The sequence below is a fragment of the Pterocles gutturalis genome, unplaced genomic scaffold (assembly GCF_000699245.1).
Source record: "Pterocles gutturalis isolate BGI_N339 unplaced genomic scaffold, ASM69924v1 scaffold10412, whole genome shotgun sequence".
NCBI classification, from domain to species: domain Eukaryota; kingdom Metazoa; phylum Chordata; class Aves; order Pterocliformes; family Pteroclidae; genus Pterocles; species Pterocles gutturalis.
In genome coordinates this window covers 25,409-39,343 of record NW_010112776.1, presented here as the reverse complement: position 1 = coordinate 39,343, position 13,935 = coordinate 25,409, and the positions used below count along the sequence as shown (strand labels likewise).

Below are 13,935 nucleotides of genomic sequence, written 5' to 3'. Positions count from 1 at the left end.
TCACTGGTTTATCTACTAGATGTTCAACATGGTAGCTTCTTCAGGAGAACTGAAGGATGCTTCCTCATTATGAGGAGACATGGGACATGGAACAGAAATTGCAAGAGGACAGGTCCTTTCTTTCCCTGACATCTGCAAAGTGTCAGTGGCAGGACTGATGAGCTGGCAATGAAACCAGCTTTTTCTGATGAAAAGATGCTAAGCCATGATCGACTTCAGTTACTTTAAACAGAGCTTGTGCCATCCTCTGAATTAGAGCTTTTGGAGCCATGTGTTCCTTACAAGCCCTCTTAATTGTTAATATGGTAAAGAAATGGTGCCTTACTTTTATACAGCAGGCAGGCAGGTGAGGGCACCACACTGTGCCCTGAGCTGGTGTTAGATGGTAATTCAGTCTCATACCCCACAGGCAAATTCTCCGTGATGCTGTGGGCATAGCTTGCAGGTCCAAGCCATAGGTAGATGTCCACCTTTGCCTGCACAGTCCAGCCCAGTGGGCGCTTGCCTGGTAACTGAAGAAAAAAATCCACACATCACCAACAAACTCAAGAGAGATGGATGGATGCTAAGTCCTACCAAGCCAGAGCAAAATTAAAGAGCATTCACTGAGCTGATATACTGAAATATGGCATTTCTCCACAGAGAGTGGCTCAGAGACCCTTTTGGCACAAGAAAACTTTGTGATTATTAGGAAAGAAATGAGTAGTTTGCTCAGTTGAAAGTCTCCATCAAATGGCATACTAGCTAATATGTGCAGGTATGTGCAACCTAGCTAATAGCTGGAAGCATATCATGCCTGGCTGGTATCTTACTTTTACCAGACTTCATCCCACTGTACATTTCAGGCAGTTTTGCTGGCCTCCAATAGTCAGTCCCTTGTATTACTAAAACTATTACCCCATTGGGCAGGTCAGAAAATGTATTCCAGTATTAAACATTACTAGTCTTGATAAAAAAATACTATTATTTCCTTCCTCTCCACTCCCACTTCAACTAGCTCTGCTAAGCATATTGTTTAGTATTGTTATCTGTTCCTAAGGTAATTCTTGATATTGAAGGGGCTGGAGGGTTAATTATGATTTTTTTTTGTTCATGCAGGCAATTAGTACTGTGCTAAACAAGGACCTATGGCAACTATCAGGAGCTTAGATCTTCCTATCTGTTCTTTAGCTGTGCCTTATAGGAGTGCTCCCAGCAGCTCCAGATGAATAAACAATAAAAAGTCATTATATGAAGTTATGACTGTCTCGTGTGTTTGGGCTTTTCCTGGTGGCCACAGTAATAGTCACGTTGCATAATATTCCACTGTCAGGTACTACCGGTCACTCTGCCTTTCTACGAGCATATCCGCTAAGACGTTCCTTGAAGATGAATAATTCCATAACAATATTTTGGACATATATTGCACAAAGCTAGGAACATTACAAATAGAAAACATAAATAATTGCTGTATTACCTCTGAATACCTAGGTTTCCTTGCTATCTGAGTTGCTGTGTGCTGAGATCTCTTACCAGTTTCCTTCTGGGATTTCATGTGCTGCATTCTGATGTCTTTGCCAGCAAAAAGGCTGTACCTCTTCTATCAGTTTACGTCTATAGCTATAGATAAATAATGCTATATACTTCCCATAACAAGCAGTGAGTACCAGGTGAATTAATTACTCATACACCAAAAGCCTGGAAATGATACAGTGTTTAAAGAAGGACAAGCATAAATGTAAGAAGGAAACAAAAATAGATGGCAGATAAAATGTGTACACATTTTTAATACATTACAAAGATGAGCCTGTAAAATATAATCCCTGGAAGATATTTGAATACCGAATGCTCCCCAGGCTTTACCTGTGTTTGCAGAGTGCCCCAGACTTACTTTCAAGAAATGGGTTTTAATCTTCCCACAGTCCTTGCCTCTCTGCTCGTTTGCTGTGGAATAGAGTATGTCTTTTGCCGGGACTCTTGCATATGCAACTCTCTTGTTACTGCTGAGCATCCAGATGAAGACATCAGGCACTGTATTCTGTGGCTGTTAAATAATGAGGAATATTGAACTAATACTGAATTCTTTCTATGAGTCACCACCATTATTTTTTGTTAAAACACTCTCTACCAAGAGCTGATTCCCCAATGGCTCCCTGTGGAGTGGCAGATGTGCACCCAGACTAAAAGACGCTGTCACTTCATGCTTTGCAGCCCAAACTTCCATTCCTAAGCATAGCTGAAGTTAAAGAGCTTTGTAGAGTGATTAAGGAGCACCCACTCTCTAAATAATTTCAGGAGAAACTAAAACTAAAAATCTGGGTATGACCCTGTCTCGGGAAATAACTTACCCATCAACTGCATAAGCCGAAAGCACCCACCATGGAAATACCATCAACTTAATCTATAGCAGAAACCAGAAAGGACCAGGGCCAAACTCAAGCGCTGGCATATAAACATCTGTTCTGCTTGTGAAGATGCTCCATGACATGGCCTTGCCCTGCCCCAAACAGCATTTCCCCAAGCAAAGCCTGAGCGCTGTTCAAAGCAAAGAGCAGCTCAGGGGCTGTTCCCAGGAAGCACTGTGGGTGAAGTCACTCTGGTTTGGGAAGGAAGAGGATTTGGAAGTAGGATGCAAACCATGGCCAGGCTGTGCCACTTGCTCTCTGAGCCAGTGAATAACCATGGTCCTTTTTAGTTTGCTAGCACAGGCAGCTCTCAGAGAGACAGCACTCCACTGTCTGGATTTTGGCCTGACACTGTTATTCTCAGGCTTAACGGTATGTCTTAGCAGTGTCTGTACAGTGAAGTGTAGTCCAGAGATCCCTGAGCTCATACCAGTCCAAATCACTGCGTCCATACAAGTAGAGACATGAATTCAGATCAGAAAGCGGTCTGTCTCCAAGCCACCAGGGCACATGGGTTGGCCTTATTTTAAAAACTTTTTTAAAAAAGAATAAAAAACTCTCTGTACCACATCCTCTCCATACCACATCACCCAGTGTTTCCTATCCCAGTCTGTTAACAGCTCCATTTAATGTAAAACAGGATTGTGTCCAGATATCCAAAGGAGAATGCTTTGGATCACCAAGCCAGGAGATAGTAATCACATGGGATTATGAAAGTCAAAGTCAAGCCCTGGATTTTAAGTTTATCTGAATTTCTGTGTGGATTACCTCATCAACCAAGAATCGAATTTTATCTATAAAGCTCTGGGTCTCACGCAGCATTTCATCCAGTGGCATCTTCTTTTTCTGCTGCTGAGCAATTCCTTTGGCATCACTGGACATTGCTTCCTGCAGTCAGGAAAGACAATGTGCATTTTTCATGCATTATTAAGTAGTTTGAACTGGACACAGAAGGAGAAAACAGTCTTCAATTCAAGTTGAAAAGAGAAGATGGAGACATTTTGTTCAAGGTAACAATTGCCTTCTTTGTCACAACAGAAAGTGAACTCTTTGGAGCATAACATAAAATGTGAATGTCCCCCATTTTCTCTTTGTTTGTATGTATACTGCATGTATGGAAGTCCCAAGAGACATGTGATTACCAGCTAGAATTATCGGGCCTTGATCCTGACAGAAGTCACAACCGAATTCTGTGCCACAAGCAGTAAATAAAGCTAATGAACGTTCAGACGACCTCCACCCAGTTCGGTTTCTTCTCACTGGTTCCCTGGAGGAGGTGACTAGGTCCAGGAATATCAAATGCCAGACTTTACTGGTCTTGAAGTTCAGCCCCACCACAGTAATTAAATGCCTAACAGCAGTGTTAATTTCGTGGTTTTCCACTGAACTCAGCATCATCCCGTTTTAAGATGCATGGAAAAGAAATATCAGCTCATTATTATAATGTCTTATTTGTATTTAAAAACAACATGTTCTGAATTATTTTAGGGTATCTTACAACTCTTTATTAAGCACAACTGGGTTTCTTAAAAATATGATATTGGATACTATAGTCATATTAATTACAAAGCACTCCAGTATGGTGAAATCAAATAGAAATTAAAATGTACACAACCAGAGAGCTTTCAGTTAACATAATTGCATCAATAATTAAAGGAAAAAACACACATACCAGCTCTTGCTTGAACAGCATGAGTCTCTTTTTGTCCAAAGCAGTGTAGTTCAGCCCTTTGGGCTTCTTTTCAGCAGTGTTAATGAAGGCCCTGGGACACAAGAATAACAGGTTCTTTAAATGGATTATCTTTTTAATGTGAGCTGCTAAAATATATTGGAATGAAATGTTCTCTGTCTCCTGCATTACATGAATCAGAAGACAGAAATGCTGTATTCTCTAAAAAAAAATTGAGCTCCTGTAAGATTCAAAGAACAGAGTCCAAAAACTCTGCACCGCATTTCACAGAAAGAGTTAATGTCTAGAAATTAGGGTTTATATCTATTTTGGGCCCAAACATGTCATCTGACACAGAGCCCACTGCGTGATTTATCCCAGCATGTGGAAACCTTTGTTTTTATCTTAACCTTGTCCTTTCTTACAGTATGTCTATCACATACTTTGTTAAATCCTACTGATCCCATATACATTCTATTCTTAGTGTACAGAAAGCCAAAATAATATGAAAATGATTGGCAGTAGTTTATTGTCAGTATTGAACACTGAAAATAACAATAAAATATTTTCTCTGTATAAATAGAAACTGCAGTTTGGGAAGGCCTTTGCTTTTGTAGAAGAATAAATAAAATATGTATCTCAGTAAGTTTACTGTCCTTTTTTTATTATCATCAGTTTCCTTGTCCAGTCTCGAATCTGTAGCCAACATACAAAATTGATTTTCTGTACACCTCTAAGAAATGTAGTTACCTGCTTTGATTAATAAAATCATTTAGGGTCATGATCATTTTCTCCTCAGATGCAGTCTCTGAAACCTTGATCAAATCCTTTACTTCCTCTAATGATTCTTCCTACAAAAAACACGGGAAAAAGCTGTTATGTAAAGAAGGGCACTTTGTCATTTTGCCAGTGTATGACTAGCAAGAATGAGGGAAGCAGCTGTAACCTGACAGATGTATCACTACAGTTGAAGTGCACAGAGAGAAGACTCCAGCAGCATGATTTATTTTGACCTTTCACCAGTCTCCTCAACTACTAGTCCAAGCTACTACTCCTTGGAGCAGCTTTGTTTTCTCACTTCTTTGGTGAAGATCAGTCAGTGGGAAACATTCCCCACTAAGCAGCAGGAAAAACTGTAGTTCTCCTTGGTTTTATTTCCAGCCCTGCTGCTTAAATTTAGGAAGCTGATGGAGTTAACTTCTCAAACATCAGTGGGCACCTAAGTCCATATGCAAGGATTACTACAACACTTATTGTTATCATTGAGAAATTGAGTCTGTCCTCACAAACTAAAATAAGTGTCTGGGTTTCCAGCAAGTCCTGTGGGTGTTCAGTCAGGTACACTGACAAGCATATCTTTCCATATATACACTCAGATACTTAATTTTCAAATTCCTGGGTTGAAAATAGTTGGCCTATAAGCCATTATATTGTCATTATACACCCTTGCATCAGCACGAATTGAGTGTTGCTGCTTATGAAGTATGTAAACATAAACAAGGGGTGAATCAGACAAATCTGAGTGCCCAATCTGAGTGCATTAAATTGAAATATTCAACATTAGAGGTCACTTCAAAAAAATAAAAATTACTAGTTTCTTGAGACTGTTGATAGTGTCAACTTTAAACAAGAAAAAACATAATTATTGGAAAACACATAATTATCGGAAAACACTGATTAGGGCGGTCAACTTTAAACAAGAAAAAACATAATTACGGGAAAACACATAATTATGGGAAAACACTGATTAGGGCATCACAGTGAATGCCCATGAGATGATACATCATTTTATTTCTATCAGTGTTTTTAGGAAAATTAAAACCAAAGAAGTGTCCTTGTGCTGGTTTTGGCTGCGATGGAGTTAATTTTTCTTCATAGCAGCTAGCATGGGGGCTGTGTTTTGTATTTGTGCTGGAAACAGTGTTGATGACACAGGGATGTTTTAGCTGTTGCTGAGCAGTGCTCACACAGAGCCAAGGCCTTTTCTGCTCCTCACCCCACCCCACCAGCGAGGAGGCTGGGGGTGCACAAGAAGCTGGGAGGGGACACAGCTGGGACAGCTGACCCCAACTGACCAAAGGGATATCCCATACCATATGATGTCATGCTCAGCATATAAAGCTGGGGCAAGAAAAAAGAAAGGGGAGACATTTGGAGTGATGACGTTTGTTTTCCCAAGTAACCATTACGCAAAATGGAGCCCTGCTGTCCTGGAGATGGCTGAACACCTGCCTGCCCATGGGAAGTAGTGAATGAATTCCTTGGTTTGCTTTGCTTGTGTGCGCAGCTTGTGCTTTACCGATTAAACTGTCTTCGTCTCAACCCATGGGTTTTCTCACTTTTACTCTTCCAATTCTCTCTTCCGACTTAGCAGGGAGAGTTAGTAAGTGGCTGTGTGGTGTTTAGCTGCCTGCTGGGTTAAACCACAACAGTCCTTTAAAGAGCCTCCAGCTTTAGCACAGGTTAAGCCATGTGGGCTGACAAGAAGATATCAGAGGAGGAGCCATGGGAGACAGAATTATTCTGTATCCCATATTTTAATTGTATGACTGTTCTTACAAAGAATAAAACATTTCTGAGGAAAACAGACAGACCTACAGCCAAAAAAGAATAATAAATTCTGGATGGGAATACTTGTCTAGCTATAAGAAATCCAAGCAATTTGAGGAAAAAAAAACTGACAAGAAGATATCAGAGGAGGAGCCATGGGAGACAGAATTATTCTGTATCCCATATTTTAATTGTATGACTGTTCTTACAAAGAATAAAACATTTCTGAGGAAAACAGACAGACCTACAGCCAAAAAAGAATAATAAATTCTGGATGGGAATACTTGTCTAGCTATAAGAAATCCAAGCAATTCGAGGAAAAAAAAAATTAAAAAAAAAGAGAATGGGATTATATTAGCTACCTTCACAAATGAACAGCAAGGAATGCAGTTGGGGGAAATTCTGAAGGCCTGTTTTGGGGAAAGTGACCTCTCACTGCCATGCTCTGTTGCATACATGAGCCTGGGAGGATGTTTTCCACTTACCAGGTGATCTGCCATTTTCTCAAGAGTGTTAGAAGAGTATAGACGAAATGTCTGGTTGCCCCAGTAGCTCTTGATACAAACACAGGGCTTCCTCTCGTCATATGGCAGGTACTGGTAGTTCCTGTGAAAACAAAATACAGAGCAGACCACAAAAGTGAGAGAGGAGTTCAGGGGGAGGCACAGGAAAGAAAAACTGTTTAATGCTATATCACATCACAGAAACCGAAGACACAACAGGATGTGTTCAGCAACCGGCAGAAAAAATGGTTGCATTTTCCATTTTCTTTCCTCTGGGAGAGGTTGTATATCCAAGAAAGGAGAGTGCACTTGGTATGGGGAGAAGACTTGACTTCTTCCATTTCAAGGTCTCTCTACCTGAGCACAGCCTGATCATCCACTCCTGAAATCCAGAGCCCCAGTAGACTGAGTTGCCTAAGCATGGGCATCCACCTGTGGGCCCAGAAGAGACTGGGTCTCTCGTGTTTGCTTGTAAGGATTCCTCAGATACTCTAAGTCATTTCAGATAGAAGTGGGTACATGTGTTTAACCTTTAAGACAAGCCCACAGAAACCAAATCATTTGCCACTGTTGAGTGTCCTATCCATAACTCCTAACTTCCACACATCCCTGATAGGTTTATGTGAGAATTTTCCTGTTCAAAAAGATTAAGATCTTCTCTACAACTTATTTTGCTGTCCTATGTGATATCAAAAGAGAAAGAGAACTTCCCATTTACCTTCTCCTCAATAACCTACAGCAAGGTGAGCGTTACCCATTGGATTCGGTGCATAGCAGAGCCATACAGGTCTCAGGCAATCATTAAATTTGGTGGTTTCATAAGAGGGAAGAACAATTCAACTATCTCCCAATGCCAGAGTGTCTTTTCATGGGATTTACTAAGAAAATTATTCAGCCATGAAATAATGCAGATGGAAGACTGAACTTTCGTGTCTCTTATTCCCTCTATGACAACTTGGAGGAACCACTTTTTCAGTGTTATCTTATCCTTGCTAAATATATTTTGATGTAAATGTGAAAATATGTGGCAATTTCATGGTGTCTGCTTTAGAAGTCTTATTGCTCCGCCTGCTCCTTTAATTAGTTGTTTTAATCTCCAAAACAGACTCTTGTTATTGTTTTCTGCTGTTCACTTATGATTCTAAAATGCAGAGTGCATCTAAAGTATTGGATATTCCATTAAGTACTGATTAATACTAAAAATATCCAGTGATGAGACCAGTAAGATGCCAGTATGAGATGTCATAAAGTTGTTAGTTGGTATCTGTGGCTGGCCAACCTGTTTTAGATAGCACAGGAGGGAAAAGAAGACACAGCATTTTACATAAATTTGAGAAAAAGGGATCCTTAATGTGAGAAAACTTCGTTAATATTGGACTGAGCCAAGAAACAAATAGCAGATTTGAAGAATGATTCATTCTTTTACAATGGTTCTTTAAATCTAAATTCTTGTTAAGGGAAAAACTAAAAATCCCATGGTCTCTCAGGGAGGATAATAACCCAGCATGTACCCAATTCTGCAGTTCTGCTAATGAGGAGAGGCAACTATCTTTCTGTCAGACATTGGGTTTTTCCCCCCTTTTCTTTATTCAGTTGCTGCAGAAACAAAAATTTGTACCATGGTATTTTCATTCTTGTTTTATTCCACTTAACTCTTATTTAATCTGACTGAGTCATTGATTGCAAGAAATGATGAAAGTACTTTTTAAATTTAGAGAGACCCAGAAACCAAACAGATCCAGGTTGAAATTTCCTTGTATCTGTAAAATGCTTGTCAGTGCTTGGCCTTCTAAGGAAAGAGGTACCAACTAGTCTTGGCACTCAGTAATATCAGTGATTGTTCTACCTACCACAGCAACACAGAAAATATTTCTTTTTGTTAGCATATTTGAAAAGAATTAAACCTTTGCACTTCTGGTTATAAACAAGGCCATTTAGAAGAACTTTTCTGCATGTTTTCATCCATTGCTCCATTTTTTTTTTTTCAAGGACTATTTCCTCCTACTTCTGTTACTACTTGTTATTTAAGTCTGCATCTATAATTATCACCTCTGGAAAGTGTTCTGGGAATCTGACTTTGTCTTGACCGGATTGCAATACTTTTGATGTATCATTCTGTTTCTGGAGCTGATCACTGGGTGGACGTTACTTGTGACCAGGATGTGGACTCTAAATCAGTGATAGTACTGAAGGAGTTGCACTTTCCTATAGCTTTCCAAAGCAGAGCTGGTGTAATGTAGCACTTTTAGAAACAACAGAAGTTCAAAAGCCCGTCAGGCCAAGATCAGAATATGAGTGTAAAATGGCTCAGAGTCCATTCACTTCAGTGGAGCCTGGAAAATTTACTGTTGTAAAAGATGTGATCGATGGTCAACATCCTCTCGTGAAAGCCTCATTTCCACATAATCTATTTAATACTGCCAGGGTTCATTAATTAATCCAACAGGATTATAAAATAGGAACCAGAGTCCTGAACGATAAGGTTTTGAAATACAGATCCTCACCTGTTCCCACCTGTGATTAGTGGCTTCTCGGGGTGTGTGGTGGATATCAGGGGTACTCCAAGGTCATGAGAAATTTCTTCCTCCATCTCACGCAGCAGACTTTCTTCTGCTTCTTTCGGGGTGTGTGGTGGATATCAGGGGTACTACAAGGTCATGAGAAATTTCTTCCTCCGTCTCACGCAGCAGACTTTCTTCTGCTTCTCCTTCACGTGTCTTCTTTTTCCCTCCAGCTCCTGCTGACACCCCATCAGTAATATTTCCAAAGTTACCTGGAAACACAGGGTTACAAGTCAAGACTAGCTTGGAGGTGGTAAACCTGAATGAGGTTTAAAAAAGAGAAAGACCAGTCGTGCCAGTGGAAAATTTTTGTCCCCTGCTGTTCATCAGTTGTTCTGGACATACTGCAGTTTATAAAGGCCCTGTCAGGGTATGTTGGTCCCAATGACTTTTCAGACTCCAGGACAGTGCTTCCTTACTTGTCCTATGTGATACATCCCTAGTACACCACCTCCACCACTGAGTGACGTGATTCTCTGGTTGCTGGCTCCCAGGACCTTCTGCTTCTGCTAAAGAAACTCAGAAGCAAAACCAACACTGCTGTTGATATTTCTAGACCCAGGAGCCCCAATGTGCATTTGATTTACATAGCAAACATATGCCTTCTTTACAACATACGGATGATCATTTCAAAGTCTGGTCTCAGAAGTGCTAAACCTTGTTTTCAGACAAGCAAATTTTGCATAGTATGGTTGCAGAGTTTGTAATAATAATGCTTTGAGGCCCCAGCTTCAAGCCTGATATCAGACAACTCTGCTAACGATACAGCCATCTTCTCTGACAGGATTTTTCCTTAAAGGGCAATTATCAGCACTGGGAAAGAGGTACATCCATCAGACTGGTAATTACAGATTTTATTAGAGACAGACAGAAAACATTCCCTGAAGGAGAAGGATGTGCTGAATCACCCCATACAACATCCTGATCTGGACTTTTGTTTCAGCCTTTCATGTAAATAACGGTCATTTGCCAATTTGGATCCAAATTTCAACTGCACAGGTAGCTGGTAGATATTCAGGTTCAGAATTCACAGCCACATTCATCTTTACTATTAATTCTGACAGGAAGCATTGTAATTTCTTGCCCAACTATACAAATGAGTTTCTTGTCATTCTCAGTTCTGCTTCAGGAATCAATATCACTCATTGATTGCCCTGTGTGTCACAGACATCCCTCCCTGCACATGTAGCCTTACATTTGAGCACATTCAGGTACACAGGCACAAAGATGGGAAGTGCCAGGGTGCTACTGTGCACTTGGACTTTAAGTGGGGCTAGTACAGAGAGATAAGCAAACCCCTGCAAAGGAAATGAGACCAATTCAAACTTCTCTCTTAAGGGAAATTTCTTCTGCTTTGAAAATATCCACTCAATGTTCATGAACATGTCTTTATTGTCTCTTTAGTCTACTCCTGGGGACAATTCAGCTCCACAGCGAGGAGTACGCAGTACAGTCCTGCTTTACTCAGAAAGAGAACAGGATTTACCAGGAGGATCTTAGAGGACAAGCTGGTGAATGCATTTTGAGGCTGGGCTGTACATGACCCCCATGCCACACTCAGACCCACACATAGGTCAATGGAGTTGGCCAAGAGTATCTACATGGGTCCTCTCTGCAAAGGGGACAGGGACTAATTCCAATGGGAACCACAGAATAAACTGTGCCCTGAGGTAAATTATTTGAGTTGGGTCTCTCGAGAGATTAGGAGGTTAAATATTGTGTGATTCACTGTACATATTGGGTGAGAGGATTTGTATTAATACAGGGCATCTGGGAGTAGAGACAGCTGGGCGTCAGTATGCCCAGCTTGACTGCTACCCAGAGAAATGATGATCAGGGTTTAATTCCAATGTGTAAGCCCTGATCTGAAGCTGCCTCCTGAGCCCTGAGTCACAGCTGTCAATAATACACAGCATCCCCTTGCTCCTGAGACTCCCTCTCGGCTTTGGAGAAGAGCTTGATACACTTACCAATGGAAACCTCAAAGGTTATTGGCTTGTCCCCAACCTTCCTATCAATCATTGTGGCTTCAAAAAATGTCCCAAAGAGGAGGAATTCCTCAAATTTTTCTTCATAGATCTATTGGAGAAGAAGGAGGCAGAAAAATTATTTTATCTTCTCTTTTTTACAGCACAGAGTCCCTGGCAGCTGTGTTATTATTGTAAATCTATTCGTCTGAAGTGGTCAGTGAGGCACAATTTGTAGGAAGAAGTAACACTACTCTGAGAAATTTATGACTGAAGAAAGAAATAAACCTGTGTGATTTTGCTCTTGTCAATAGTGTCCAGTTATATCATAACTGATTGCACAGAAGTCATTACCCCTCACTTCATACTGTGCCTTACCAGTACTCGCTATTAAATGGTTTCAGTAACTTCACATACTGTTACACATCATTCAAACTATACATCTGTGGTAGTTCAAGGGTGCTTTTAGCACAACAGCAACAAAATATCACCACCCCGATGGAAGTCATCTAGTAGTGAATACAGCAGTAGTCTTCCTTTGCATTGCGATAGTAAATGCTGCCATCCTAACACATCCAGGCAGGGAGGTTCTTGCCCAGCTGTGCTGTCCCTGGGGATGACTTTAACCTAATACCCATGCATTTGCACTTTCAAGACTTTGACTTTGCTCAGGGACACTCAATTCTCGGTGATGGCAGTAAGACTCAAAAGATTTCTGGCATCCACCTTTTATCAGACTGCAGCCCTGTGCAAAACCTATTGAAACCAAGCGGTCCTTCACTTTTTTTAATCCTGCTGTGCTTTAAACTACAGGCCCAAGGGTGGTTCTGAGAGCAGGGGAGTGCTGTCCTCTGATATTTGCCTTCCCTGGCATCACAGCACAGAAACCAGTAATCCTGTTTTCAGCTTTTCACAAAATTTGCAAGCACAGGAACCAAAGGGTCTCAGTGCAGCAGCACACCCTGAAAAGTGTAACAACCTTTAAGTGGATGTTAAGGCACTGTTTGGCTTTGTTTACACCTATTGGGGTTCCAGCATCTGCACGTCCTCAGAACACACTCCACTGAAGGAAGGCTGGCTACCTAGCACCTCAGGTGCTCTTGGGTCGTTACCACAAGCTATTACCCCCAAATCAAGACTAAGCTCAAAGGAGATATATTTTATGGTTTGAGTTCTCCCCACATTTACACCCTGACTGCCCAATGCAAACCCCACTCATTTCACAGCATGGACACCAGTATACTGAAGCCCATTAGGCAAGAGCAGTAGTAGCTTCTTTTGCAACAGAGTGAGGCAATGAATAAAAGATCAGTTGTACATGAATATTTGTTTCCCTGACTTTTGCAAAGCAGAAACAGATTTTGATACAGCCCATGGTCGCTTCATTTTGAAAAACCTCTGCTATACACAGTAAAGGGGCATAGGTCTTCACTGAAAGGATTACCAGTGTCACGTATCAAAGCTAACACCAAAACCAGATTGCAACTCCAGAGTAGCTTTAGCTTCCCTGTGCCTTGATTATTTTCAGCATAAACCCAGAGCATAGGGTGCCTAATAAACCTGAGGCTCAGAGACTACAACACACACACCTATCTCCCATTATAAGGAAAGCAAATTGCAAATGTTTAATGTCTTCTTGCTGCTGGAATAGGTCAATAAAGTTGGGCTGTGGGGCTGGGTAATTTGCCTCTGTTGTCTCAGAGGCTCTATAAGACATTTTTTGCCTTATTTGTAATGTCTCCAGTTCCTGCTTTTCCTTTCAGAGAGTTGTAATAACAATTACTGTGTCTACCGTAGCATGAAATATTGCTGAATGTCAAAACCAAAAGAATATCAAGCATAGCTCTATTATGTTGTTGCCTTTTAGCCATTCTGTATTTGAAACTGAGGCACAGTAGCCAGAAATAAATCCTTATTACTACTGTTAATATTTATTGGTGTTACAGCAGGGTTTATTCCTCCACCTGGAGTATTTAGCTAGCACCTAAAACCATAGTGTTTGAGCTGCTCACAGTAATGGATTTCTTCCATATAAAGGAAAATCTATATGGAAATAAATTTCTTTTCATGTCACCTCTATTACAACCTTCAGAGAAGAACTGAGGGACAGAGGCAATTCACAACTATATGAGCATATAAAGCAAGACCAGGGCACGGGTTCACACAACTGGCCTGCAATTACCCATGCCATTTCTCTGCTAACACACTCCTTGACCTGCTCCAGCTGGCACTCGTGCTGGCAATGACAATCTCTCCTGTCCTATTTACTTGTAGAGATGGAGTCAAAAGACTAAGAATCAG

At 40.8% G+C, this 13,935-nt stretch overlaps 1 protein-coding gene across 1 annotated transcript in view; it reads right to left on the bottom strand.

The window, feature by feature from the left end:
* Positions 1–325: 325 nt before the first annotated feature.
* LOC104460888 (fer-1-like protein 6) overlaps positions 326–13,935 on the bottom strand; it is a gene marked incomplete at both ends in the record, with an annotated part of 30,312 nt that continues 16,702 nt past the window's right edge. The window contains 9 exons of the mRNA XM_010074192.1: positions 326–512; positions 1,871–2,023; positions 3,153–3,272; positions 4,057–4,147; positions 4,804–4,904; positions 7,089–7,209; positions 9,611–9,719; positions 9,799–9,879; positions 11,638–11,746. Of these exons, the coding sequence (XP_010072494.1) occupies positions 326–512; positions 1,871–2,023; positions 3,153–3,272; positions 4,057–4,147; positions 4,804–4,904; positions 7,089–7,209; positions 9,611–9,719; positions 9,799–9,879; positions 11,638–11,746 (1,072 nt within the window). The remainder of the gene's footprint in view (positions 513–1,870; positions 2,024–3,152; positions 3,273–4,056; positions 4,148–4,803; positions 4,905–7,088; positions 7,210–9,610; positions 9,720–9,798; positions 9,880–11,637; positions 11,747–13,935) is intronic.